The 27528-nt window shown below is 32.8% G+C and overlaps 1 protein-coding gene across 7 annotated transcripts in view; it reads left to right on the top strand.

The window, feature by feature from the left end:
* Nucleotides 1-27528, top strand: part of Kiaa1328 (KIAA1328 ortholog) — a 274074-nt gene that overhangs the window by 77722 nt on the left and 168824 nt on the right. For all 7 annotated transcript variants that reach the window (XM_048806311.1, XM_048806310.1, XM_048806312.1 and 4 more), the window contains one exon: nt 24972-25099. In XM_048806311.1, the coding sequence (XP_048662268.1) occupies nt 24972-25099 (128 nt within the window). The remainder of the gene's footprint in view (nt 1-24971; nt 25100-27528) is intronic.

Below are 27528 nucleotides of genomic sequence, written 5' to 3'. Positions count from 1 at the left end.
TAGGGCTTGTTGTTTGGTTTTGTTTAAGAGGATAAAATCCCAGCTGGAAACATTTACTTTATCTGACCATTTTATACCCATCCTGTATTAAGGAGTAACAAAAAAAAATAATTAGTAAAATGGGAGAGAGGGCTGGGGATATGGCTCAAATAGTAGTGCACTCGCCTGGCATGCGTGAGGCACTGGGTTCTATTCTCAGCACCACATACAAATAGAATAAAGATATTGTGTCCACCTAAAGCTAAAAAATAAATATTTTAAAAAAATAGTAAAAAAAATAAAATGAAGGAGAGAAGAGACAATTCTTTTTTTTTTAATGGAAAAATTTCAAGTAGTTTATGTATATTCTTCCCTTTCAGGAGATAGAACTTACTCTTCCCAGCCTGTATTCCTGAGATGAGGCTAGACTGAATTACTTCATCCAAAGACTAGCACATGAAAAGGGAAAATGATAACTTTACAGTGAAGAAGCTTGGTGAAAACTTTTTAAACCAAATTAATATCACCATTGTCTTTTGGATACCTTATACCGCCAAAAAGATGTGTTAAGAATGTCCCTTTACCTCTGTTTCTTTCCAAAAATCTATAACCCTGTTTTAACCATGAAAAAAACAACAACAAGCTCAAATTAAGAGACATTTTACAAAAATACCTGGCCAGTACTCCTAAAAACTCTTAAAGGCATGAGAAGCAAGAAAGCTGGAAAACTATCACAGACCAGAGAATGAGAAGACATGCTAACTACAACCAGATGCAATATGCTATCCTGCATTAGCTTTTAGTACAGAAAAAGAACATTAGTGGAGGAGGTAGTGAAATCAATTATTTTATAGAATAAAGAGTGGCGTTTAGTTAGTAGTAATGTAATAATGTTGGTTTCTTGGTATGACAGATATACCATGATAATGTAAAATGATAATGACAGGGAAATCTGAATAAAAGAATTATGCAAATTCTTTGTAGTATCTTTGCAAATTTTCTGTAGATCTAAATTTTTTTCTAAAATAAAAAGCTTATTAAAAATAAATTTATTGATCATAGCACTATGGCAGAACTGTTACCTGAAGAATGTGCCTTCCGTGAGCAGAGACAATTGGTATTGGTAATAATTTTTTCCTTGATGTGATTATTTTCACTGAACTTCAAGGGAGGGAAAAGAGAAAAATGATTCTGAACAGGAGTGCTCTTGTAAGAACAAGTGGGTGCAGTTCTATTCAAAAGTAATGAACATAGTATAGTTAAAGGCCAGGTATTTTGTTGCCTAGAAGTGTTCATCTGTTTTAGAAGAGATTCTGTAAACCATGCCAACTCTAGTATTGAAATAGGAAGTTTTTGTGTCTGATGTTATCAATATGTTGATATCAATATGGCTTTCTATTTTAGGAGCACAGAGCAGGATGAGTATGTGGTGTGGTAGTAGTGGTGGTAGTTGTTGTTATTGTTGGTGTGCTAATTATTACTGTTTATGAAACTGTTAAGGGAAGGAGATACAAGTCTTGACCTGTTAGGAGAAAAAAACAACAGAATGGTATTGTGATTAAGAGTATGGATTTTGGTGTCACACCTGGCTCCATAGCCTCAAGCTGTGATAGATACTGTGCAGTTTACTCAACTTCATTTATCTGTTTTTTCATCTTCATCTGTAAAATGAGATATTAATTTACCTCCTGGAGTTTTTGTGACACATAGAACAGTGTCTGATTTGGAATATGTGATCAGTAAGTGTAATACCTATTGTTCTTTTGCTGCATGTAATTATCAATAGTCTCATAGGACTAGGGATGTAGCTCAGTGATAGAGTCCTTGCCTACCGTGTGCAAGACACTGCATGTATCCACACTGACAAAAAAAAGAGAGGAGGGTGACTCACAAATGTGGAATATTGTTGCTGTTGTGATATATATGTGTTTAAATAATTTAAGATCTTTTTTTTAATGTGTTGAAGCTTTTCTCCTTTTGACTTTGGTTTTCAGCAATTTGTGTGTGTGTGTGTGTATGTGTGTGTATTCATCTTAGAGTTCTTTGGACTATGATTTGTTCTGTTTTATTAGTTAACTTTGCAAAGTTCTTGACCATTATCTCTTCATATATTCTTTCTACCCCTTTCTCTCTGGTTTCCTTCTGAAATTCAAATTATACATTTTATGTGGTCCCACAAATATGGAATACTCTATTCTTTTTATTTATGTTTCATTTTGAATAATTCCTGTTGCCTTGTTTTGAGTTCTTTGATTCTTTTCTGTACTCAAAAGTCATCAAAGGAATTATTTCTTATATTGTATTTTTCATTTCAGGCATTTCCATTTGATTGTTCTTAATACAGTGCTGAAATTCCCCATCTGTTCAGGCATATGCCCATTTTTTTTCACAAAATTTTTTAAAAAAATTATTTTAAAGTTCCTGTTTAATTCCAATATCTCAGTCATCTCTGAATCTGGTTTGGTTTGTTTATTACTTTATCTCTCTGATATTGGTGGGATGTTGCCCCACACCTAGTAGCTTTTTTTTCTCTTCCCCTCTTCTCCCTACTGAGTGAGAAAAGTCTGTGGAGGGGTTGGAGTTATGTACAGATGTGCCACTGAGGAGGACTCTCTCAGGTCTGTTGCTCTACCCCCATTGTTTCTTAAAAGCTTCTGGTAAGGAACTATGGAAAAGACCTAGTCAGTGAACACATACTTCTATTGTGTCTGGTGCTCCCAGGAATAGCTAAACTTCACACTGGCTCCCACTCAGCCTTTAAGAATTGTTAAAAATTGCAGCTGTGTTTTGTTTTGTTTCTTACCTCCCCTTTATGGCCACCTTTTTCCTTAGTTCTGTGCCTTGTTTCTCCTTAGAGTGTCTTATCCCCCTGTGGAATTTAGTTCACTTAGTTGCCTTGCTATTTCAAATTTCTGTTGAGTCCCAAAAGTTATAATTTATAGTTTACCTGGCTCTTTCTTGTTTTGAATGTGAAAGCAACATTCTCTTGAGACTTTCTGTATTCTAAACAGGGTGGCCCTCTCTTCTAATCATGATGTGTTTTTTTGTAAATGAGTCAGATTGTTCTAAGAAGAAATACTTCACATTTACAGAAGTGCCTTTTCTAATTTTGAATCTTATAATAGTAGCTTTTAAGATAATTTAAAAAATATTAGTAGCAAAGCATGAATGGATAGGAGCATATTCTTTTTTTTAGATATTTATTTTGTCTTAATTTTTTTAGTTGTAGATGGACACAATATCTTTATTTATTTTTATGTGGCGCCAGGGATTGAACCCAGTGCCTCACACATGCGAGGCAGGTGCTCTACCACTGAGCTACTGACCCAGACCCAGGAACATATTCTTTAATAGGCATTTTGGAGTACTGCAAGATGTTGTAAGTTGTTGGAGTGACTCTAGTTGTACATCATAATGTTTTGATTCTGTGATGTTTAGAAGAATGGCCTCCTACCATACTTGGCATCTAGTTACAGGATCCACTTTATAATTATTGTTCTACCCTGTGATTAAATCAGATACAAGCAATGACCACTCATTTTTGTCTTAATTACTCTTCTGTTTAAGATGAAAAGAGTACAACATTCAAAATGAATCTGAATATTATGGTATAGTATAAATGCTATGACGATTCCACAGGAATTGACAATAATCATTAAGGGCTGGGGTTATAGCTCAGTGATAAAGCACTTGCCTGGTGTGCATGAAACCCTGGGCTCCACCCTTACCACCACCACACACACAGGAAAAAAAAAAGTCAAAAGTTTTCTTTAAGCTTAAGGACCTCTACACTTTGCCTTAGTTACCAGCATTTGCTATCTACTTTCTTTGTGTTTTTGTCATTCAGTATATACCTCTGTTGGTTATGCGTGTTCTAAAGTTAAGTCACTAGAACTGTCAGCATAGATGTTTCTTGCTTATACCTGATATCAATCCATGAAAAGCAAATAAAGAGGCAAAGCCCTGAAACAATCAAGAAGCGTTTTGATGAGGATTTAAATTTATTGTATTTTATTTATCTGGATTTGTATTTTTTGTGGTATTGAGGATTGAATTCAGGGTCTTAAACATTCTAGGCAAGTGCTACTACTGTACTGACCTTTTTCTTTGTAAGAAGTGAGAGGACTTCTGGTTTTCATTGGCCTCTCTTATAGTAACTTAGCACCAGCACATATTTGAAGACTTTTTCCTCTGACTTTTAGAAATGTGAAATATTAATTTACTCTGTAACTTCAGTTTTAAATCAGAGATAAAGTGGTCAGTACTGTAGCATTTTCCAAGGTTTTTGTTGTTTTTCGCACTAGGAAATATATGTTATGATGTAGATTTTTAAAAATTACCAATCTTACCTATTTTATGTTTTAAAATTTTAGTTTTATTTGTTTTAACATTTAATAGTTTACTTATGCTCTTTCACATTCTTTATAAGAATTTTTTTATCCATAGAATTCTACCTTTTGTATTTTATCTCACAGAAAGTGTGATGTATAATTTAATAAAATCAGTTATAAAAGATTTAAGCCATATGCACTTAAATGTAATGGTCTTTTTTCTACTTTCTGTTGGTTTATTTTACATCTTCAAGGGAGCATAGAGGAAAAAATGAACAAAGAACTGAGTTTTTATTGAAAGTAAGCTTATGATGCTCTTATTGTTTTTATGATACAGACTATACTAGATACCTCAATGACCATAAACATTTCCAATAATCAGTCCTTCAGTTTGCATTAGGAAAATGTTTGAGATCTTATTTAAGTATTTCCATAACTGACATTTGTTATAATTACCCTGAATGAAAAATGAAATTCAGCAGTAAATATGGGAAAGTAGCTCCATAGTATATTCTGAAGCATTTGCTCTGAGGTAAAAAGCAACAAAACTAAGGCTTTTTTTTAAATTGTGTACTGTTCTTTTGCTTACAGAATTATTAGAGCAGGAAAAATTAAATATTGGAACTAGTTTCAAATACCAGTTTTTAATCAGTGTAGAAAAAAATGAAAATTTAATCATCTTGGATTTTTCAGTGCTTTACTGTAGATATTTTATGTCTGCACCAGTAACTTTCATGACGTCTTTATAGGTCTTTTTACCTTCAGAAGGACAGACTTCTACTTCAGTAATGGAGCGGCAGGAAGATAGTCACAAATTGGGGTACAAGAAAAAGTAAGAAAAATAAGCATGTTTCTTTAGTTTGGCCAGTTTTGTTTATTTTCTAGAGTGGGGATGAAGGAAAGGATGAATTGTATCTCTTCCTTATTTTTTAGCCTTTGCATGATTTTTCTAATATCTTTGTTTTAATCATTTGGGTTTGATGTAGCTTACACCATGATTCTTCTCTGTCACTGATCATATTTTTGCCTATAAATAAGGGATCATTCTTCCTATCAGATAGAAACGTGCTAATAAATCCAAAAGTCCCTATTGTTTGTTTACATGGGAGGTCTCCAAAGCTCTCAAATATTTAAGATATATTTCCCTGCACATTGTTTATTAATTTCTAGAGTAGATTCCTCACTGCTTTGTTTAAATCTGAGTTAAATGATTCCAAAAATGGGTTTTCTACCAATTTCTCTTCATTCCATAATCTATCCAGCTGTTTACATATTAGGAAACAGTGTTGTCTTCCTGGGTAGTTGGTAAAAATAATCATTAATATACAGACTACAAGATAGTTTACAGTCAGGGCACACAATCACGAAGGTTAGCAAGAACTAGTAGAGAAGATACTTAAGGCAAGGTTTTAAAATGGTTTTTGAAAGTTGCTAGATTAATTCTTGATTCATTTCATAGCCTTCATCCTTCCTGTTTTTCTTTTACTATATCTTCTGTTTGAGTGTTCTAATTATAAATTTTCTTAAACTCTGTTTTTAGATTACCATCTTTTTGAGAATAATTTTTGCCTTGGTTGTACCTGTCCAGATTACCTGTGAGAATGATTTTTGCTTTTTGAAGGATAATGATTTCTTAAATTGAATAAATTCATAAAAGTCTAAAGATAATAATGGTAAAACTTGGGGAAAGGAAAGGCATATATTGTGGCAATATGATAAAATAGGTCTGTAATAAATGTGTGCTTTTGTTTAAATATTTGACCAAATTATCAAATGGCTTATTTATCACTCTTAAAACCTTGTCACAGTGATCTCGGAGACCATTTTCTTTTGGAGACCAAGTAATTCCCACTCATCATTTCTCAGTCTATTTCTCTTGGAAACTATGGGAAAGTTACAGCCATATTTTTTTCAGTTCTCAGACCTTGAGCAGGGTTTTGAAAAATTACCACTCACAGACTAAATCCAGTCTACTTTCTGTTTTTGTAAATTAATTTTTATTAGAACACAGCCTCACTTGTTATGTATTAACCGTGGCTACTTTTATGCTACAATGACAGAATACAGTAGATTCAGGAAAAACTAAATTTAAAATACTTATTATTTGATTCTTAACAGAAGTTTACCAAAGTTTTAGTGAGATAGAAGTCATCCATCCAAAATGAGATTACTTAGATTCTCCTTTTTTCTTTTTCCTCTTACCCATACCTAAAGTTACATAATAAAAGAATTAAATTTAGACCTCTTTTGGCATAAACATGTCAGGTTTTATTTTAAATAATAAGGGCATTTTTCCTCGTTCTTGTTAGACGCAAACCAGATTACTTGTGTTTCCTTTCACATAGCAGTGGCCATTAATACCCTGTGCTATTTGGAAACCATGTAGTTGTTTAGTGGGGATTTGATTTTTGTTTGATTTGGTTTGATCTTTGTTTTCTTGCTTTTCTATTATATATGTTTATGGGAAGACATGTCCTTCCTTAGGATTCTTCTCCATGCACACATAGCAGATATGTAAAGAACAGATCAGGAAGGAGAGAAGGAAGGGTGAATCTCTCAGCGCTTTGGAGCTTCTTAATGAAGCAGTCAGGTTAGTCTGTGTCAAATATATGCTATGTGTCTAATAGGAGGTTTAGGAGAGAGCTTTAGAAAAGAGGGATCATTTTATCAAAGAATTTATGGGTTCTTGGCATTTTAAATTATGTAGAAGTATATGTATTAATGAGCGTTATAATGGTTTCCAGCAAAACTGTGATAAATATTTCTATCATAATGAGTCTTATAAAGATGCCATTTTCTTCTGTGCCTTTCTGTTCATTATAACCAGGACACTCAGTGTGGTGCATTTATGTATAATTGGGGAAGAAAATGTTAACTCTAGTTTTTAAAATGTTTTATATAATCAATGAAATATGTCCCAGGCTTGAAACTAAAATGTGAGTTGCTGTTTTTTTTTGTTTTGCTTTAAATTTTAATTGACAAATAATAGTTGTATAATTATATATTTGGAGGTACAGTGTGATGTTTTGATAATGTTACATTGTGGAATGATTAAATCAAACTAATGAATGAATCCATTATCTCAGATGCTTAACTTTTCTGTGGTGAAAACATTTGAAATCTGCTCTCAAATTTTTTGAAACAAACAATGTATTGTTATTTATTATAGTCATCATTCTGTGCAATCGATCCTTAAAGGTTATTCTTCCTGAGTAAATAAATTTCTCCATTCATTCCCCAACCTCTGGTAACCACCAGTTTGCTCTCTGCATCTATGAGTTTTGCTTTTTTAGAATCCAAATATAAGTGAGACCATGCAGATTGTCTTTCTGTATCTGGTTTATTTCATGTAATATAATATGTAATATAATATTTTGTAGGCCTATCTGTCTCAGATGAAGGAATTTTCTTATTTTTAAAGCTAAACAGGTGAAGAAAATGTGGCATATATACACAAATACTGTTGATACTGATGATGGACATTCAGGTTGCTTCTATTACTTAAGAAGTAATAGAAGTATTGTGCAATGGAGCTGCAGTGAACAGGAGAGTGTAGATGTCTCTTTAGCAAACTGATTTTAGTTTCTTTAGTTTTATATCCAGGAATGGGGATGCTGGATCATATGGCAATTCTACTTTTAGTTTGGTTGTATTAATAATTTACATTCCCATCAGCAGTACACGAAGGTTCCCTTTTCTCCACATCCTCATCAGTATTTATTTTTCATAGCTGCCATTTTAATAGGTGTGAGGCGATGTCTCATTGTGGTTTTAATTGGATTTTTCTGATAATTAGTGATGGTGAGCAATTTTTTTTTTAATATCTGTTGGCCATTTGTGTCTTCTTTTTTAGTGGGGGCAGTGTTGGGGATTGAACCCAGGGCTTTATGTGTGTGAGGCAAGCACTCTATCAACTGAGCTATATCCCCAGCCCCTGTGTCTTCTTTTGAGAAATGCTTATTTAGGTCCTTTGCCACATTTTTACAATTAGGCGCTGTTTTTTTTTTTTTTTGTTTGTTTGTTTGTTTGTTTTGTTTTGTTTTTGTTTTGAGTTGAGTTTCATATGTATTTTGGCTATTAGCTCTTTATCAGATATATGGTTTGTAAATATTTTTCCCAATTTGTTGATTGTCTCTTTATTGTTTACTGTTCAGTAGGCTTTTAGTTTGATATAATTTCATTTATATATTTTTGCTTTTGCTTTCTGTTTTGAAACAATGTCTAAGAAATCTTTGCTCAGATTGGGGGATAGTAGGACATTTCTTACTAGTTTTCTTCTAGTAGTTTTATAGTTTTAGGTCTTACCTTTGTCTTTTAATCACTTTTGAGTTGATTTTTCAATATGATGTGAGTTAAGGGTTTAATTTCATTCTTATGCATGTGAATATCCAGTTTTATCAATACCATTTATTGAAGAGACTATCCTTTCTCCATTGTGTTCTTGGTAGATTGCTTTGGATAGTATGGACATTTTGACAATATTAATTCTTTCCATTTAGTTGTGTTGTCAACTGTTTCTTTCATCAATGTTTTATTTTCATCTCTGGTTAAATTTTCTTCTAAGTATTTTATTTTTTGATGCTATTCTAAATGGGATTGATTTCTTAATTTCTTTTTCAGATAGTTCATAGTTAATGTAAAGAAGTGCTACTCATTTGTATATATTGATTTTGTATCCTACAACCTTACTGAATTTTTTTTTCAGTTCTGACAGTTTTCCAGTGACATCTTTAGAAGTTTCTAAATATAATTCTATCAGCAGAGATATTGTCACTTCCTCCTTCCCTGTTTGTATGCCTTTTATTCCTTGTCAAATTGATCTGGCTAGAATGTTCAGTACTATATTGAATAGAAGTGGTTAGAGTGAGCATCATTGTCTTGTTCCTCATCCTAGGGGAAAAGCTTTCAATTTTTCACTGTTGAGTTTTGTTACTGTTTGGATCTTAAACATCAACCAAAAGCTATGTGTTGAAGTCTTGGTTCCCCAATGCAACAGTATTTATAGGTGGGCCCTTTGGATCATCAGGGCTCAGACTACATGAATAGATTCATTTATGGATTTATAGTTCAGTGGTTCTGAGGGAAAGGCTTTGTTATAAAAGCATGCTCTGGGCTTCCTGGCTGCTGTGAGCTGAGCAGCTTTCCTCTACCATGTGATTCTGCCATGATGTATTGCCTCACCACAGGCTTAAAAGCAACTGGGCAAATCAACTATGGCTTTGAAACTGTGAGCCAAAAGAAATATTTTCTCCATTAAGTTGATTTTTTTCTCAGGTATTTTGTCATAGTGACACAAAGCTGACTAATACAGGTACAGTGTTAGCCATGGGCTTTTCACACATGGCCTCTATTGTGTAGAGGTATATATTTCTTATATGCCTAATTTGTTGAGAGTTTGTAAGGATGTTGAATTTTGTTAAATGCCTTTTGCATTTATTGAGGTGATTAATAGAGGTTTTTTTGAACAAATGTTTGCTGTTTTGCATGTGTATATGAAAAAATATCAATTTTATATGTACTGAAATAAGAAACTTCTGTTTTAGAAATTAATACTTAGACATTTTACTAATTTTATTTCAATTATATTTTGAAGTAAATATTTTGAGTATTTGTAATTTATGATGATCCATATAGTTTGTGTTTCAATAAGATTAGACCAACAGAATAACACAAATTTTTAAAAATAAGCTTTCCAGTTAATTCCCTATAAAAAATATGACTTTGACAAAACAAAAACTGCTTTTCTTAATGCTACAGAAATGCAAGATGGGCAGAAATTGAACCTGGAACTTCTATTATAGTAGATTAGTCTAAGGCTTCTCACCAATCCTCCTGAGGCCCAAATATTTTCTTCAGTCACCTATCAAGGCTTGTTAAGTGCAAACTGTGACCTCCATGGAGCAAGGCCAAGAATTTGACATTTCTTAGGATCTCCATGGTGATACCTATGCTAATGTTCATTGACCACACTTTCAGACTTTCCACAGGACAGTAAGTTTTTTTGTTTTTTTTTAATGGCCTGTTGACAATGTGGAAAGGTTAAATCCAGTATAGACAAACTTCTTACATTGAAGTTGATAAGAAAGATATGCAGTTGAGAAAGATGGATATAATTAGGAAGCATTAGATATAAGAAAGAGTATTGACTAAGTGAGGGACTATGGATTCTTTTTTTTTTTTAATATTTATTTTTTGGTTTTCGGCGGACACAACATCTTTGTTGGTATGTGGTGCTGAGGATCGAACCCGGGCCGCACGCATGCCAGACGTGCGCGCTACCGCTTGAGCCACATCCCCAGCCCGGGACTATGGATTCTTAAAGGTTTTATCTTGCCTTCCCTTTTGTCTGAATGAAATGCTGGTATTTTTCAGAAAATGAAAGCCTATGAGAAACTTCTTTATTTGCAAAAATAGCTTTTGTGGACTGTTTGTATTTTTTATTCATTCTTACTTCCTAATGGAGAGATTGTTTTTCTTATGCAACTTTTGGCTTAAGTTTTTGAATGACATATGAACACAAAGAATCTTCCTGTTTTTTGTCAGTTGATCCTTTATTCACCTCAGACTTTTGGAAAGATCTTGGTTCTCAAAGGAGGGACACAAACTATATGGTATGATTAACAGCTTGGATGGGAAAAGTGAAAGTTTTAAAATTTATGTATTTTAATATATGTTAAAGTATATTTTACATACACAGATTCACATAAATTAATATTTTCTCCTGAATACTTCTAGAGGTCTAACTGAAAAGATAGCCTTTCTAAAGTGAGATAGGAAAGGTCAGTAATACCCTTATAGAAATGGACATATAAAACACATTTTTAAAATCGCAAAATTTGGATATTATTCATAATTACTTTGATCTTATACACCAATGTACTAGAGACACTTTAATAAATAAAGAGACATATATATTCCTAAAAAAATCTCCATACTCTGCAAAATCATGCCAAAAATGGGTCTAGCACTCAAAACTTTCTCAGTTAGACTTTCTTTAAAAAGAGAAAAACCTAATTAAAATGATAGCCTAATTTTATACATATTAAATGAAAAATAAATATGGTACTTGTAAAAGTGAACATTGAAAAGTGAATATTTAACTCAGCTAAAGTTATTGTGAAATGGTAGTGGAAAAAGATTATTGAAATTGGCTGAAAAGTTGTAACATCAGATGTCAGTGGGTGTGGCTCATTGCATGACGTGAACCAAGGTAGCTGGCAGACATTTGAGGTATGAGTCCTGTGGGTACATATTTTGTATATTCCTACTGGACTTGGGTCAGCTGGGTGTAGTTTTCCACCTGCATCTGGTATATCTCATAGTGATACATTGGGCTCAAATTGTTTCCAAATAAATACAAGGCACGGAAACAAATTTAAATTTTCATAACAAGCGTTATAGCAGAATTGACTATATGTGAAATTTCACACTTTACTGGAGAAATTGGACTTTTAATTTTACTGCAATTCAGTTCCACGAGCACCAGGGGGGGTAGTAGGTTCACATTTTGCAGTAGCACTGACCAGTGCTTTTCTTAGTTTTGCAGCTGCACATATGGTAAATTATTATCATTTTATGGTTACAGTTATAAGCAATTTGGTAGAAAACTACAGTTAAATTATGCAGTGTTACTTTTATTTGTTTTAATTTTGCAATCTAAATATATTTTTAAATGAGAAAACAAAACCCAGAACAATTTTTAGTAGGAGGAATAATCCTTCCTGTCACTTAGTATTGGGCTACCCAGTAGATCTTGCATTTCACTTTTAATTGATCTCTTATGAATTTTGAAAATTGGAGCACATAGCTGTGAGTACATTATATGTATTCTGGGGAATGAGTGTTTTTAGCTACGTTATCTTGACTCCTTAATAAAAAGGACACATAACAGGCAATTAAAATGACAAAGGCATGCATTTTTAAATTCTCTACAAATTCCTAGAGATAAACCATTCCCAAATTTTACTCACTGAAGAAGCCCTACAAATGATGCTGAAGCAAATTAACATCCTTGAACCCTATCAGGATTTGTTGCAGTGCTACATAAACTGCTCCCTGGGTCCAGGTATCAGGGCCCATCAACATCTTTACATAAACTCTTGGTCAAAATTGAAGGTGCTAACAATATTAACCAAGATGCACAAAGCACCTGCTTTGTTTTGGACTTGTATATTCAGATTGAGTGGCAGATAATTAGTACAAGCTCTTATAATGAAAGTCATTGTAAACTAACTTATGATTTGCCTTGTGTCAAAGAACTAAAATTTTGCTTGTGGTTTTCACTTAAGTGTACAACTGATTTCATTATCAAGGAATAAGCTGCTTGATCATGAAAAACATTGCCAATAAAGTAATGTAGTGTTTATATTCTTTATTCTATTAGTAAGTAGGCCATATCAGTGATTTTGGTCAATGTGGTGAATTATTTAACATATTTTTTGTTGGTCTTTAATCATTTAAAAACAATTATTGTGTGAGTAATATAGATAGTACTTGAAAACAAGTCATTTGGGTGTTAGAAAGCCAAATTTATTATTAAAGTCTTATTGATGACAGAGAAAAAGAAGAAATTTTATTTTGATGGATAACATAGTCCTTAATTTTATTTGGTGTGAGTTTTCTTTATTGTCTATAGGTTATCCTAAATTAATTGATTTGTATTATACCAGATGCCATTTTTGGATTCACTTCAAAGGATAATCAAGTCAGGAACTAATCATGAGATATTATTCTCTAATAAAGTAAATTTCATCTTTTCTTTCTTTCTTTCTTTCTTTTTTTTTTTTTTTGAGAGAGAGAGAGAGAGAGAGAGAGAGAGAATTTTCCAACATTTATTTTTTTAGTTTTCAGCGGACACAACATCTTTGTTTGTATGTGGTGCTGAGGATCGAACCCGGGCTGCACACATGCTATACGAGAGCGCTACCGCTTGAGCCACATCCCCAGCCCCAAATTCATCTTTTCTTCAAATGAAATGAGCATGAATTAGCATTTTCTTTATAAAAAGTGACATCATTCAACAATATTATGATGATGCTCTGAAAATAGGATGTTAAAACGTTTTTGAGCATTAATTTTTGTTATTTAAATGTAAAAATCCAACATTTTTTTTTAAATTTTTAATATTTATTTTCCAGTTATTGGCGGACACAACATCTTTGTTTGTACGTGGTGCTGAGGATTGAACCCGGGCCGCACGCACACCAGGCGAGCGCACTACCGCTTGAGCCACATCCCCAGCCCTAAAAATCCAACATTTTGATTTGAAAATATTGAAAATGATTAGAGGAATTAAAGGTTTATCAATTTTCTTACCTCCATTATACAAACTCACTGTTGCCAAATATGTGTACCTACTATATTAGATAATAATCTTGTTTTCAACATGGGACTACTATAGAACCTTATGTCACACTGCTTTTCTTGTATACCTAAGAAATAGAAATTTGGGGATCACCAGCATATATATTGAATTTTAAGCTATGGTAGAATATAAGGTTATGGAGGAGGCAATAAAAGTCAAATGGGTTCTAGGACATTATAAGAAGGAATGTATACATTTCCTGGGAAGGAAATTAAAGAAAGTCAGTGATGTTTTAAAAGGAACATTCAGTAAGGAAGAAGCAGAATGGACCTATAACTTTGGAACCAGGGGAAGACATCCTTTGAAGGAGAACAAAGTCGAGGAGGATAAAACCTGAAATCAGATTGGTACATTTAAAAATATGTTAGAGAATACTTGTCAGGAATACAATGTAAATGGAATGAGGGATAGAAAAACAAATTGTATTGAGCAAAAAGTAAATTGGAAATGAGAAAATAGAGACCATGAGTATGTATTAATCTTTTCAGAGTTTTTATAATAATGTGTGGAGAAAGAAATGTTGTTAACTTGAGAAGAAAGCTCCAAAAAAGACTTTTCTTTGGATATGCTTAGTTGAAGGTGAGAGGCAGTAGCCAAAAATTAGTGAAATCATATCAAAGAGTAATATATGGCACAGTGTCCTGAATATAGATATAGAAGATGAAAAAATCAAGAACAAGTGGAGAAGTTTGTCTTAGAAAACAACCATTCATTTACTCATTCCTTCAACATTTATTGAGGGCCAAGACTTGAAGTAACAATGTATTTAGATGGTAATTGTGAGAGTTGAGGATATTTTAAACTATCATTGTGGCAATATACCTTTTCAGGGAAATAAGATGTACCTAAATATGAGTAAATTTTTTTGTTTCTAGATGCAGTTGCTTTTTAACTTTGTAGTTATAAGTTTTTTTTCCTTACCTACATTGGATAGTAGGTAAATATAATTTCATCTGTCAAACATAATTTAGGAAATTCAAGAGAAGAAGGAAAGTATCTATTCATATTTGTGCTCTTTCTATTCTTTATTCCTTCCTGATGTTCCAAAATACCTTTCTTCTTCAGTTCCTTCCTGTTTAGGGAGTTAGCCATTCTTTTAACTCCATATAGTGGCAATAAATTCATCGTTGTCATTCACCAGATAATTTCTTAATTTCTCTGTTTCTGAAGGATATTTTTGCTGGGTATAAAATTCTGCATTGACAGTTCTTTTCACACTTGAAAGAATGTTTTGCTGCTTCCTTCTGACCTTCTTATTTTGTGATGAGAAATTCATGTTGTTTTACATTTTTTCCCTTTAAATAGTGCTGCTTTTCTTGCTTTTACTTTTTTTTTTGTATTTAGTTTTCAGAAGTTTGATTATGATGTTTCTTGACATGAATTTCGATGGAATAATCCTTTGGGGGATTTGTTCAGCTTTTCTTGCCAAATTTTTGTGAAATTTTTAGCTGTTAGTATTTTCAAATACTTTTCCAGTTCTACTTCTTTTTGCTTTTTCCCTGATATTCCAATGACATAGACATTAAAACTTTAGTTATAGTCTGAGTGGTCCCTTAGGCTCTGCTTCTGTTGTTGTTTTGTTTGTTTCTTTTTTAGTCTACTTTGTTTTTTGTTCACACTGGATAATGTTTTATCATTGTATTTTTAACTTCATTGTTTCCCATGTTCTCCCCATTCTGTTGTTGAGCCCTCCAATAACCTTTTTAATTTGGTTATTGTAATTTTCAGTTCTAAAGTTTCCATTTGTTCTTTATATCTCCTTTTTCTTTGCTGAGACATTCTATTTTTTCATTTGTTTCAAGCGTACATAATTACTCATTGAAATATTTTGTGATGACTGCTTTAAAATCTTTTTCAGATAATTCCAACATCTGTGTCATTTCAGTATTGGCTTCTGTTGATTATCTTTTCTCATTCAAATTGATACTATCTTGGTTCTTGGTATAGCATATGGCTTTTAATTGTGCTCTGGACAATAGTAAATGTTATAGTCTCATTTACATCATCTCTTTTAGCAGATACACCAATCTAGCAATACACCAATCAATGAAGAAAAGGCTCCACTTTATTAATTCCAGATTGTGGGGTAAAAATTCAGGGTACCTATTTGTCCTTCTTTGACACTTGTGATTGGGCATCTTGTAGCTATTGGGGTCAGGGAGTGGGCAGGAGTGGAAGTTCAGCTATCTACTAGGTCTTTGCAGATACTACTCTGGCTGAAAAGGGCAGGTGCTTCCCAGATGGCTTTCACTGTTTGCTGCTTATTAGCAATGAAAGTCTTGTCTTCCCATTTAGCTTCCTCCCATCCTATCCTTGCAAAGAGGGACATTCATTAAAGCTATATTAGATGGGAGTAGAACTCCAGGCTCCCCAGGAAGCCTCCACTGACAATCATGAGGGTAAAGGCAAAAGTCAGGATTAAAGTTCTTTGCTCCAATTCAGTCTTCTTTGATATCACTCTTGAGAGAGAAAAAAAATGGGCACAGTGAAGGGATTCCTGAAAGTCTAGGGGTAGGGGTTGCAGTTTTTTCTGTGGTGTCTGGCTGAAGTAAGGCATTTCTTGTCTAAAAGTTTCTCTCTAACTAGGTTTCTTTTCTTTCTTTAACTTCTTTTATTTATTTGTTTTCCCTGTCTTTGCATTTCTGGGTTATTGACTCACTTCTTCTCCAGCTCTCACTACAGGAATGAAGCAAAAATAAACAAAAAACAAGCTACTTACTGCTGTCTCGTCCCTGGCCAGTTTGCCGCCTTCTTTCTGTTTTTCAGAGTCATGTTTGTTTTGTTTGTGATATCCATGAGTTTTAGCTGTACTTAGTAAGCGGAATAGGGAGAACTATATTACTCCATCTTGTCTAGAATCAAAAATCCACTACATTTATTTTATTTTTAATTTAAATTTTCTTTTCTGTCTGCTAACATGAACTCCACTTTCTGAATACATCCTGTTGTATTTATATGCCTTGCCTTAGTCCAAAAGAAAAATGTTTTTCCATCTTACTGTAAAAATGGGTGAGCTGATTTAACTCAGACTTACTTTTCAAGAAAAATCACCACTAGACAGAGACTAAATGTGCAAATGTTCTGCCTCCTAGCAGGTTTGCTTAAGCAGTCACACACCCACATATTTAAAAACTGGAATAGAAATCATTCACTTTAACTATTCTGTTCACTATTTTGAATTTTTTAGTAGGTCTAAATCTCTGTTGTTGATCTAATATAATAAAATCCAAGGCCTTGAGGCTTGTTCTTTTAAATGTTGCTTCTTGGATTAATTTAGTTTGTAGTCAATAGTGGTAAAACAGTAAATCAAAAACTAAGTTCTTGATCTTAGTAATACTGGAAAACTTTTCTCCTTGAGTATTTTTGGATCTTTCTCTATAACATTTCCTGAATGCAGGGTCAGGCAAATAATCTGGTGTTTTATCAATTTTTTTAATATCATTCTGCTAAATAGTCCATATATAAGCTCAATTGCATTAGGAACCAGTGAAATGAAGTTGTTCATAAAATGCTTTATTACCTTCAGCCTTTGTAGCATTTGCTGAGTTTAGATAATAAACTTCCACACTGAAGTTACTTAATTTTTCTCTGAGCAGTAATTTATATTTGTGTTCAGTAGTCTCAGTCATTTTCAAAGAGGAAAATAATGAGATATTCTTACTACTTTTTCCAATTTGACCTTAATATGTTAAATATGATTCCAGTGTATAAGTATTCTTTTCCCTTTCACTCTAGTATTGATACTATTTTAAGGAATTTGATTTTTTTTACTTAGAATTATTAATATTAGGTGATATTTTTAATGCCGCATTAAAAAATTTATGCAGCTCTGGTGTGAGAATGTTGTTCCCAAGGGCCATAGCTAATGGTCTGGCAGCATTGGGCTGAATTCATGAATCATGCTGTAAACTTAGACTTAAAGTATGCCCAGGAAAGGTAAAAGGTAGATATCTACTTGAAAGTAAGAAACGAAAAATGTGATTGTTTATTTTTTCCCATGGACTCTTTCCCCAGTATAAATTATTAAGCCCTATTAGTGATATTTATTAATTATTATTATTTCTGTAGTCAACCATAGTAGAAATATGATACCACTTTGAAAGTTCAGAATATAGTCTCCTTTTAAGGAAGAAAATGGGTTATTTTGCATCTCATATTTTGTTTTCTACATGCTTCCTTCTCAAACAAAAACAGTTGACCAAAACAGATAAAACAAACCCACAAGCATCTAAGGATGGATTAAAAGGAAGAAGCAAAGGAATCTGATAAAGCATGGTACTTCAACATGAAGGAATGGGGGGGCCTCCTCCCACTGATATGGAATAGGATTCTCAGAGATGATCTGTACACTCAGTGTGTGCTGCCTAGACCAGTAGCATCAGCATCACTTAGTAGCTTGGTAGAAATATAGTTTTGGGCCCACCTGAGATCTACTAAGATGATCAAAATCCGCTAAGAAAATCCACAGGTGATTCCTCTGTGTATTACATTTTAAGAAACACTGGTGTCCTCCACATCCCAGCTCATTGGCAGAATATCCTTGCATCAGTTGTTAACTATTCTGTGTTGTAGATTTATTTGTAAAATGAGACTAATAACAGTACCTCATGATAAGAATTATAACCAATATCTTTATTGTACTTAGTTTAAACTATCTGTTTGTATGGTACCTCTATCTATAGATATTCTAGCACCTGTTCCTGGTGATAATCATTTAATAGTGAGATAGAGGATGGTAGTACCATCTGTCTCTTAGAAGAGAAGGCTGATAAGGAATCTGAAGAAGAGGGAGATGACAAACACAAAAATGATGTAGCTGGAAGATGTAATATTTGAGGAACACACAATGCCACTGGGTTACTTAGTTTGGACCTTTTAAATTCAGTTTACATTTCTGCTCAGAAATGAATGATTCCACACAGCAGCATAAATAGTTAAAATAGACAAATATAGGCTATGAAGAGAGAACAGGTATCACATGCATTAAAACTAAAGCTCTTGAGGAGTTTTAATTTAATGCAAGAACAAATCTCTTCTTGAAGATGGGGAACAAAATGAGATGATGCCTCTCCACAATAATTTAATAATAAATTATTCCTCAGGGCTAGGGCTTGTAAAACTCACAAAGCATTATTCACACAACCTCACTGAGCACCTTTCAGGATGTAGAGAGCTTAGCATATAGACTAAACTTTGTAAGTTTACCTTACAAAGAAACTTCACAGGCAAAGTGTTGTGATAACTTTTTCTTCCATGATTCTAGGCTAGTTCCTACAGCTCATAAATGGCTGATTTGATTTAAAGTAGCCTTTCCAAATGGGAAATAGTTCTACTTTGGTTCTTGTTGAAATATGGTAATTTTAAATAAAAGAGAAATGTTTAAGCAGTCTAGAAGCAAATAAGAATGCATGGCTTTCAGTAGAAATGCTTTTGCAACCTTTTCTTTAATGTTCACAGTGAATACTTGAGAACTTGTATTCTTTTACAGTATTATGTTACAAGAAAACTATTTTAAAAAGAAATCAAAGGACTGATCAATCTGACACTTTGATAGCCTGCTTTTTAGGATATCTGCATATAAACTTTCAAATATGTGTTCTTTTCTTTAAGGTTAGAGAAATAACTATTGGGTTTCCATTGTGTAGATGGTTCCCTAAAGACTCACAGTCCCTAAACACCTAGAGCAAAACAGAATTAAATACCTTCACATCTCAGTTCCAAGTCAGTTTTTGCCCCACCTGGCTTTGCAACTCTATAAGAAACAAGGTAGAGACTTAGCTCAAAAGGAGCTGGTTAAATATTCTAATTTGACATTGGACTTTTAGCAGTGGACTGTACTCCTGCACAGATCACAGTTTAAGAAAAGAAATTCTTGTCCAGCTCTGCTAACCACATCATCTTGGAACCAGGTTTGACTTTATCAAGAACTCATTTTCTGTAGTATAAGTTGCTTGCCCAAAGTTTAAAGTGTTACCAAGTACCAGAATTAATGTTTGAATCAGGACACTTCAGTCTGTCCTTTTCTTCAGCTATATTAGTGCCTTGTACTGCTTACGCCTGTTACACAGTATTCAGAAAGCATTTGTTAAACGACTAGGAGAAAACTTGTTAAGCCCTTTTTGCATGACCTTTTTATTGTTGCCTTGCATGTGCTTCTTTCTGGCTCAAAGGACAGGTTCTATTGAATATATCTTCAGATCATGTGATGAGCAGACAGTAACAGGTTGTCACCTGACTTAAGGGCCAAGAAGGAAAGAGTTGGAGAGAGTTCTTAGGAGTTAACCTGATGCTTACATTTCCACTTCTCATATATTAATTTATGGTAGAAGTAGGAAGACCAAGAGAGACTGAGTAATAGTAGGAAAACAAAAACACAAACAACAACAACAAAAGCTTTTACGCGACCTTTTATTACAGTAATTTTTAAATATGTAGAAAAATTGATGAATATTGCAATGAGTTACCATATACCTAGATTCCACAATTATTGATATTTAACTATATACTTTGTTTCCTTTCACATATACATTTATATTTGTTTATAAATAATTTATATAAACATAATTGTAACATATAAGTTTATATATGAATATATTTTTACTTATAAATTTACACATAAAATTTTATTTGCTTTATTTTTTTCAGAACCACTTGAAAATAACAGGTGTCATGTTAACCCTAAATACTTTAGACTTGTAACCTAAAGTAAAAACATTTCACTTTATACACTACATGATGATACTTACGAAATCTAGCAGTAATTTCATAGTATCAACTGTTCCTGAGTCCATATTCTAGTTTTCCTAATTGGCCCAAGAATCTTTTATAGCTTTTTTCTCATGAACCAGGATTCAGTCATGATTCATGGGTTGCATTTGATTGTATCTTTGGTCTTTTCATCAAGAATGGACCTCCCATCACAAACCTTTTCCCATGTGACATTGACTTGTTGAGGAATTCAGGCCAATCGCTTTGGAAATTTTACCACATTCTGGATTTGTGTGTGTATGTGTGTATATGTGTATGTATGTGTGAGAAAGAGACAAAGAGAGAGAGAATTTAACTTGTTCTTTTATTCTTATTTCTGTGAAGTAGGCTTTAGGTTTACAGATTTTATTAGATTCCAATTAAACATATTTATTGATTATTTCTTAGATGAAAGCTTCCTTCGTACATTAGAAGATATATGATTTCCATTTTTCCAATGTTAGTGATTCTAAATTGATATTTGTTTAGGCATAACCACCAGATTTTACCATTTTAAAGGTACATTTTTTTCCTTGCTGTAAGTAAATAATATTGATACCGTTTGAATATCTTATTAATTAACCTTTCATCTAATGCTTTGTTGTCCATTGATGATCCTTGCCTGAATTCATTATTATATTGGGATAATTTTTTAAAATTCATTTTAAGTAATATCTAGTATTCTTCTGTACAGATTTTTGCTTTTTTTCAGACTAAATATTTGTAAAATTTCCCATATTCTGGATTTGTCTGTTTCTTTCAGTTAAAATATTAATAATTCTTCTGTAAGAGGACTTGCATTTTTTTTGTTTCCATTCTTCTCCCCTTTTGAAGTATTTCTATGAGCTGGTGTGTTATTTATTCAATTTGGTATTAATTAGCAGATTATTTCAGTGTGTAAATTGTCTCAAATTTGGCTAATGAGAATCTCCTTTAGGCTAGCACCTATTCCTTTAATGAGCCCCCATCTATTTGTCTTTGGACGTTTTCTTGCATTAGCATCATAAGATATTTGAAACGCATTTTGTAAGTTCCCTGTCCCATAATAGGATTCAGCTATTTTATAAGTAATCTTGGTTCCAAATAAAGGAGACTTTTTTTTTTTATGTTTTACTTTTCTCCTCTCACAAATGCCTGTCTTTTCTTGGTTCTGTATTAAGTCAGCATTACTAAGTACCAAACCCAAGTATCCCAAGCATTGGAGACAAGGGTAAAGTGGCCCAGCACATGGGGGTGGAGTCATCTGGGCCAGAGGAATTCTTCCAGTTTAGGACAATTTTCTTCTACTGTGACAGCTGACGGGTAGTATATCCTGGCTCTGGTCCTTCCTTTTCCCTCTACCTCTGATTTTTCTTTTACACAGTTTTTATTATTTCTCTCATCTCCCCATTCATTCTGTGCCAACATATTCTATGTAATATATTTTATTACATAGAATATATATATATTTTAGAGTTAAACCTTTAAACTTTACAAAATGATCATTTTCTATAGCCATTTCAGTTAATTAATTGGATGTTTAGGTCTTCATGTGATGTTAACATTAATTTTTATTTATTTATTTTATGCTATGAAGCCTTTATTCAAAGAGATTGTGATGACCACTTATCACAAATGGTGGTGTTTAAATGGTGCTTAGACAGATTCCAGTGTTAATTTTAGTGTACACCTTTTGTTAGGTTTGATCTTCCTTATCTGTTATATAATCTTTCCTGTCATTTGGCCAGGATTGAGTCAAATATGTCTTCTTTTCATTAACAACCCTTCTCCTCCCCAAATCAGTAAAGAGGGCATTTTACCCACATTTTCCTAGCATTTATTATTCTCTCTCCAGATGGAGAACTGCAGTCCCATTGTGTTAAGGAGGAAGGAAAAGCAGGTCATTTTGAAATCTGGTAAAATCAGGAAAGACACAAAAAACTGATGAGGATAGGACTACTTGTTTTTATATTCTGCCACATGGCATGTATTTAAATGAATTTGCCTATAATTTGTCTCAAACATTGACATTTAACTCCTAGGCTGTATAATTGTGCTTGATTTTTCCAGAGTAAAATTCGTATTCTGTGACCAGGCTAATATGTTCACCTACTATAAACATTACTGCCTATGTAACAGCTAGAATAAAAAATTCTTTTTATATACATAATGGCTGGTAGAGACTCCTGGGATCACCACAAATCATTCCTTTTTTTAAAACGCTTGCTGACAAAAAGCATGGAAATGTAAAGCCAACATGTCTAACATAGATTAACTTTGAAAACCTTTTAGATTATTTAGACCACCATTCACGCTATTGTTGTTACTGTCGTTAAGATACCAGGTATTCAACAGGCTCTTCTAATTAATGTATTCTCTAAGCATAGTAACCTATCCTTTTACTGTGAATCAGTTCCTCTTTTATAAGCCATCTTTGGCTCCTTTTCTGTTAAAGGTTAATAATGAGAATAATGAAGCAATTGGTTATTTATGCAGTTATGATTGGGAAAAGTTATTAGAATAGGAATCTGCCCAGAAGCAATGAATAGGTTATGAAAATGTTAAGGAATACTGAAACCAGTCACCATTTTTGACATTTAAGAAATATTACTTCCACCCTTAATCATGATGACCCGTTGTAAAATTATTTATATAGAATAATCCCACTGAACAGTAATTCCTACACCAACAGCATGCATAAGTAAGTGTTAAGAGGGAGACTCAAAAATGATCTGAAGAAAAAAGGAGCCTGGGGAGAAAATTACCACAATGAGATGTTTCTTGGCTAGAAACATGTCTCCCAGACACTTGGTCATGAAGTTAGGTGACTTTTTGATTATTTTCATGTTCAGCATTTTTCAAGTTTTAGGGACTGTGAGAGAGGATACCCCAAGGTAGATTGCCATGTTCTTTATACCACACTATAAAGAAAATTCCCAGCTGATGCATTGATTAATGACACATTGACTTATCTGATGTTAAACAAAATAAATGACCAAAATCAAATTTTAAATAAAAAAATTATAATCCCTTTATGTTTAATATGTTAGGAACTTTCTGTGTAAATTAAGCAATAATTATTTTTACCAATGTCATCATTTCTACTTTGCTCTTTATAACAACTTGATTGAGATATAATTTACAGAAAATAAATTCACCCTTTTCAAGTGTACAACTAAAAGTTTTTGAATATATTCTCAAAGACATGCAAACATGACTACAGTTTCATTCTAGAACATATTTATTGTCTTTTCCTCCAACCCCATATCTTGCAGTTATTCCCCATTTCGTCTCTCCCAAGCCCTTGCAACCCCAGTCTACTTTCTATTTGTATGGACTTGCCTATTCTGGATATTTCACATATGTGAAATCATATTAAATGCACCTTTTCGTTGTGTACCCCATTCATTGAACACGGCATTTTCAAGATTTTCAGCAAATAGCAGTATTTCAGTCTTTTTATGGCCAAATAATATTCCATTATATATCTAGTTCACACCTTGTTTATTCACTTATTAGTTGGCAAACATCAAGGTTGCTTTTGTTTTTCATTGTTACCAATAAAGCTGCTCTGAATATGCATGTATAAGATTTTTTGTGGACATGTATTTTGATTCTCTTGGGTATATTTTTGAGAGTATACAGAAGCTCAGTGTGTAATTTTCTGAAACACTACCAAATTGTCTTCCAAAATGGCAACACAATTTTGTATTCCCATTAGCTATGTTGAATGGTTTCACTTTTTCTACATCCTTGTTAGCCACTCGCTTAACCACTCCCTTTTGTTAGTCTTTTTGATTGTGGCTATCTTAGTGCATGTAATTTTGCTTTTGATTCTTATTTTCTTAATAGATAATTATGTTTAGCATTTTTTCTGTGCTTTTTGACCATTTATATATTCTTTTGGAAATCTGTGCAGATCCTTTGCCCATTTTTTAATTGGGTTAATAATTTATTGTTGAGTCGTAAGAGGTCTCCAATGAGGTCTTTATATATTCTGGATACCAGTCTTTTATCATATGTGATTTCCAACTATTTTCTCTCATCATGAGGATTATATTTTCCATGTTTTTACACTTTGAAGCACAAGGTTTTTAATATTGAAGTCCAGTTTTAATCTTTTTTTGGGGGGGGGGGTGCTCATGATTTGAAGTGATCATCACCTAATCTAATGTCAAAAGTTGTACTTTTGTGTTTTTCTGAGAGTTTTATAGTTTTAACTCTTGCATTTAGATCAGTGATATATTTTCATTTTATTTTGTACATGGCATAAGGTAGGAGTTTATTTTACATGTATCTGCATTTGTTTTTATCTGTTCAAATCTAAAGACATGAGAAATAATTTTATCTTTCATGGGATGACCATTGCTACCCTCTTTGTGAATTGTTGTTTTATGATTAGGGGGGAAATATGTGTATTGTTTCCATCTGTTGACTATATATTTACCTTTTTTTGTTACTAAATATTGTTACATTTCTACCTCTGTTTATTGAAAACTGAAAAAAAGTAGCACTGATTATGCAGTTTGGATCCATTTTTTAAATGTTTTTCCCTTAATTTGAAATCTTACCTCTTCAGCTACAGTACAGAGAATGCCAAGAACTTCTAAGTCTCTATCAGAAATACCTATCTGAACAGCAGGAGAAGCTCACCATGTCTCTTTCAGAACTTAATGCTGCTAAAACGCAGGAACAACAGGTAAGCATCTGTATTTTTACCCTTTTTTTTTTGTTTTAATGGACTAACAAGATGTCAAAAGAGTCATTTGCTTTTGTTACACAGTATGTAATATTGTTTTAAAATAAATTTGCAGATACTGCATGTGATTGAGTTGTTGTCTTTTGCCTTCCTTTCTTCTTTTCCTGGGTCTCAAAAGTCAGGAATAATTACCTTAAATAGGCTAAGGGTCAGTGGGAATTCTCTTGGTTATATGAAAAAGCATAAGAGGAATGGTAAAGAAAATGCACTGCTCTGTTACTCAATGAAAATCAAATGGGCTGTGTGTTACTCATTTCTTTTGAAATGCACTTAATAAGCCTTTACTAATTCATTTATAATTCTTACAATAAAAGTGACTTGATGACCCATAAAAACTTTAAATTGATAAAATGTAAGTATTTTGCACATTTGCATATATTTATTAATCACACAAATATTATTTATTCATACACATATCACTTAGTAGTATTATATGATTAAATGAATGTTCAGAGTCTTACCAGTTTTGATGTAAAACAAGCTCTAAAGACACACTCCTTGTCTTCTGGCAACTGATATTTGTCTTTTATGTCTGTATGGGCTTCAATATTTAGGTGAATGCAAAATAAACTTTGTGTTAAGACATTGTAGAAGTGATCAATGTATTTGTATTAAGTATCAAAATATAGATAATGTATTAGAGCATTATCTTTCCTCTTGAACAGTAAAGATCCTAAAGATTTTTGCAAACATTCTAAAAAACATCATTACTGTTCAACCTAGAAACAATTGTTTCAGATGAGTTAAGAGTTCTGACTGAGGTAACTTCAGTTTTGAGCTTGAAGTTTGCACATGAGGAAAAGTCAAAATAGATAAATGATAATAATAATAATAATTCTGCTGGAATGTGGTATTGCTAATGAGATTTTGTTTAATTATAAAGTTAAATAGTCATGTAGTGATAAAGCACCTTGGCATCTTAATTCTAATTTTATTTTATGCATTTTAATGTGTATGTAATATGTAACATATATCTTAATTCCAACTATTTTAATACTGAACTACCTTTGAGTCATAGTACCGCTTTCAACAAGCCCAGATTGTACTGTCAGTTCAAGAAGCTACACCATACTTCTAAAAACCAAAAATGTAAGATGATGTCATGCTCTTTATACTATTAAGCTCCTCACAGCATGAGAGTTCTGTAGATAAAAAGAATAAGATTAACAGCTGACTTTTCATCAGAAACCATGGAGAATACAACAGTGGGATGCCATATTCAAAGAACTGAAAAAAAAAAAAAGTTCCTTGGCAATGCAGCAAAGCTATTATTAAAAAGTGAACATGACATAAAGACATTCCCAAATAAATAAAGATTGAGAGAATTGCTAGTGTGCCTGCTTTACATTACATATCAATAGAAGTCTGTTCAAATTAAAGGAAATAACATAAAGCAATAACTTAAATCTATGCAATGAAATAAAGAGTACCAATAAAGGCAATTATGTATTTCCTCTTAAATTATTTTAAAGATACTTGAATAGAATAATAATTATAAAAGTATATTAGTGAATTTATAAGACAGATGCTGTGTGTGTGTGTGCACGCATGCACACATTTGCACAAAGGAAAGGGAGGGAGAGAAAACTGTATTAGAACAAATTTTCTATAAATTCCTGGAATTAAGTTAGTGGAAAGGAATTCAAACTGTGGTTGTTCTCAAATAATGAGATCCTTACATGTGAAAATCCTAAGGAATTTACAAAAAAACTGATAGAACTAACAAATTCACAACATTGCAAGATACAAGATCTAAATGTCAAAATCGATTTTAGTTTTGTTCACTTTTAATTAAAATTTAAAATGAATATATTTAGTAAAAGAAGTGCAAGATTGTACAGTGAGCACTACAAAACATTGCTAAGAAAATCTAAATTAATGAAAACAGGTTCCACATTCATGAACTACTCAAATGCTCTTAAAATGGTCTTTCTTCCCAAATTGATCTGTAGATTGTTGTGATCCCTATCAGAATTCTAACAGATTTTGATAAATTTTTTGATGGAAACTGATAAAAGAATCCTAAAATTTATATGGAAATGCAAAGAAATGAGAGAAACCACAACAATTTTGAGAAACATGAGTGAAGTGGAGGATTGTCTTTCACAATTTCAAAATTTATTTTAAAACTATAGTACAGTAGGAAGCATTTTAAGATGGCCAACACAACCTTTGTCCTCTTCTACCTTTGCTCTCATGATTGTGTTATGATATATAATCAATCAAAAGATTATCTGGATAGGCTCAGTCTAAGGACATGAGATAAATAGAATTTTTTTCTGGCTGGGAACAAAAGACGAAGTTAAGAGACATTTGAAGCATGGGAACAATTTAACACACCATTTGTGACTTTGAAGATGGAGGGAACT

Source organism: Marmota marmota, unplaced genomic scaffold (assembly GCF_001458135.2).
Source record: "Marmota marmota marmota unplaced genomic scaffold, marMar, whole genome shotgun sequence".
Taxonomy (NCBI): Eukaryota; Metazoa; Chordata; class Mammalia; order Rodentia; family Sciuridae; genus Marmota; species Marmota marmota.
The sequence above is the reverse complement of the archived record's forward strand: the minus strand, read 5'-3'. Positions and strand labels throughout refer to the sequence as shown.